The sequence below is a fragment of the Arachis hypogaea genome, chromosome 10, assembly GCF_003086295.3.
Source record: "Arachis hypogaea cultivar Tifrunner chromosome 10, arahy.Tifrunner.gnm2.J5K5, whole genome shotgun sequence".
Taxonomy (NCBI): domain Eukaryota; kingdom Viridiplantae; phylum Streptophyta; class Magnoliopsida; order Fabales; family Fabaceae; genus Arachis; species Arachis hypogaea.
The window spans coordinates 27679738-27681805 of NC_092045.1; the positions used below are offsets into that span (position 1 = coordinate 27679738).

Sequence of the window (2068 nt, forward strand, 5' to 3'; positions counted from 1 at the left end):
GGGGGAGGGACCAACTAGGTGCATTTTTCCCAATCTCAGAGACATAAATAGTGCAATTGAGAAGTCAGGGACTAAATTGGTGCATTTTGTGAATCTCAGGGACTACTTTGGGGTTTAACTCAATAAAACTCAATGATACAAGTGTATCTTGTATAACACTGATTAATAAGGAATCAAATTATTTCTATCAAGGATCATAACATGTTACAAGAATTCTAATTAACAATTCATAACCAAGGAAAAATTTACTTTACAAACGTGGTTCAGGTTGCAACATTTCTAATTACAAAGAAAATAAAGAATCTCCTACAAAAATTACATTTTCCCAATTAAAAATAGATACAATAAAACATATACAACAACAATTCCATAATCACATCATCATCTACGAATTCAATCTCTCAATCTCTTCAGTACTTTGCTTATCCACAGCAACATCAATCCTCTCATACTCAAGGTTCTCTCTCTTCCCAAGCGCAAAAGACTGTTCTTCCTCGTGCTTCTGAAAGAATATGGCCCACAGAAACAGTACCACAAAAGCAACCAACGCAACACATACAGTTCCGAATATAACCTCAGCAAGAACCGACAAAGTTCCAAAACTACCCTTCTCTTCTTCAGCCGGCACGTTTCGTGCACCCTCACGTTCTGCCACATCCCCAGAACTCACCACCTTCCACGTGTACACACTAACAACCTGAACGGAATCCGCGTCGTTCGAGGCACTCAAACCAACGAACACGGGCTCGTTTCCCCAGAGTTTAGCCAAATCGATTTTGTGCGAAACGATCGGATCGTTAGGGCGGTTTTCACTGGACTTGCATAACCGAACCTCGAGATTCTTCGAACTTGCCACGTAATCAACCCAAGCTTTCAGCTTCTCGCCGTTGTTGAGGACAATGTCTGAGTCGGAGACATTCGCGATTGCGACGGAGATGAGGCTTCCGACGTCTATTCCGACGTGGTTCGCGTTTGGATCGTTGAACTCGTCGTCTTGCGAGGTGTCAAATTCGACGGCGACATAGTTTTTGCTGTATTCTTTTGAGATGCCGAATGAGTAGTTAGCCGAGAATACGTTCTCGAAGTCGCCAGGGAAGAGGATAAGGACGAAACCGCTACCGCCATCCTCGGAGGTGGCGGCGGGGGAGATTGAGAATGAGAATTCGACGGAGAGGGAGGTGCCGGTTGTGTTGGCGCTGGCGTTGGCGCTGGCAGAAGAGAATGTGATTGATGTGTTTCGGAGGAGGAGGCCGGAGCTGAACTGTGAGGGGCGCGTGAGACTCACGCGGTCTTTGACAGCGTGAGCGTCACCTGAGAGATTGATGTCATTGTCAAAGTTGTTATGGTTAACGGAAACAGGAGGCAGCTGTGAGGAAGGAGAAGATTGAACAGAAACGGTTAGGGAAATGATGAACATTGTGATGAATATTGCGATGAACAATGACGTAACCATTATCCTCATTCCTTCGAAAAAACGGTAACGCTGTTGTTACGGTTGTTTTTCTGTTATTGTTTGTGGGACCCAGAAATTCTATTATGCTGTGGAGGTTGTAACTACAATTGGTTATCGCTCAATCAACCCCACTTGTGTTTTTCCTCAAAACAACGAAATAATTAATTAATTACTTGTCAAAGTGATTACCTATTATTGTTGGTATATTCATACTTGGGGAAATTAAGGGTGTGATTTTAGTAATAATGTGAAAAATAATATTCTCAATAATGTTAATAATTATTAATATGGGATTAACTAACTGCTTTGACCGCGCAAAACTTGGTTGATCTAATTAAGTTATTAGCTATTTTAGTCTATTTATTTATTTATTACTCGAATATACTTGTAACGGAAGAACAATGGCGAAATTTTACAAATATAAAATTATTCATTAGGATTTATTCGTTATTAAGAATAAGTTATAACTAGATTTTAATTATTACTTATTTTAAAAGTATAAAGGACGACCTTATGAGTTTTTATTATCAATTTAATTATTAAACGGTCAAAATATCTATTCATTCATAGACATTCGAACCCATACTAGAAATATTTCAGACAGGTCCGTTACCT

At 39.9% G+C, this 2068-nt stretch overlaps 1 protein-coding gene across 1 annotated transcript; it reads right to left on the minus strand.

The window, feature by feature from the left end:
• Window positions 1-219: 219 nt before the first annotated feature.
• Window positions 220-1674, minus strand: LOC112715443 (probable L-type lectin-domain containing receptor kinase S.7). The gene has a single exon (XM_025767213.3). It carries the CDS (start codon window positions 1460-1462, stop codon window positions 386-388), a length of 1077 nt encoding a protein of 358 aa, XP_025622998.1. The 5' UTR covers window positions 1463-1674; the 3' UTR covers window positions 220-385.
• Between the last annotated feature and the right edge of the window lie 394 nt (window positions 1675-2068).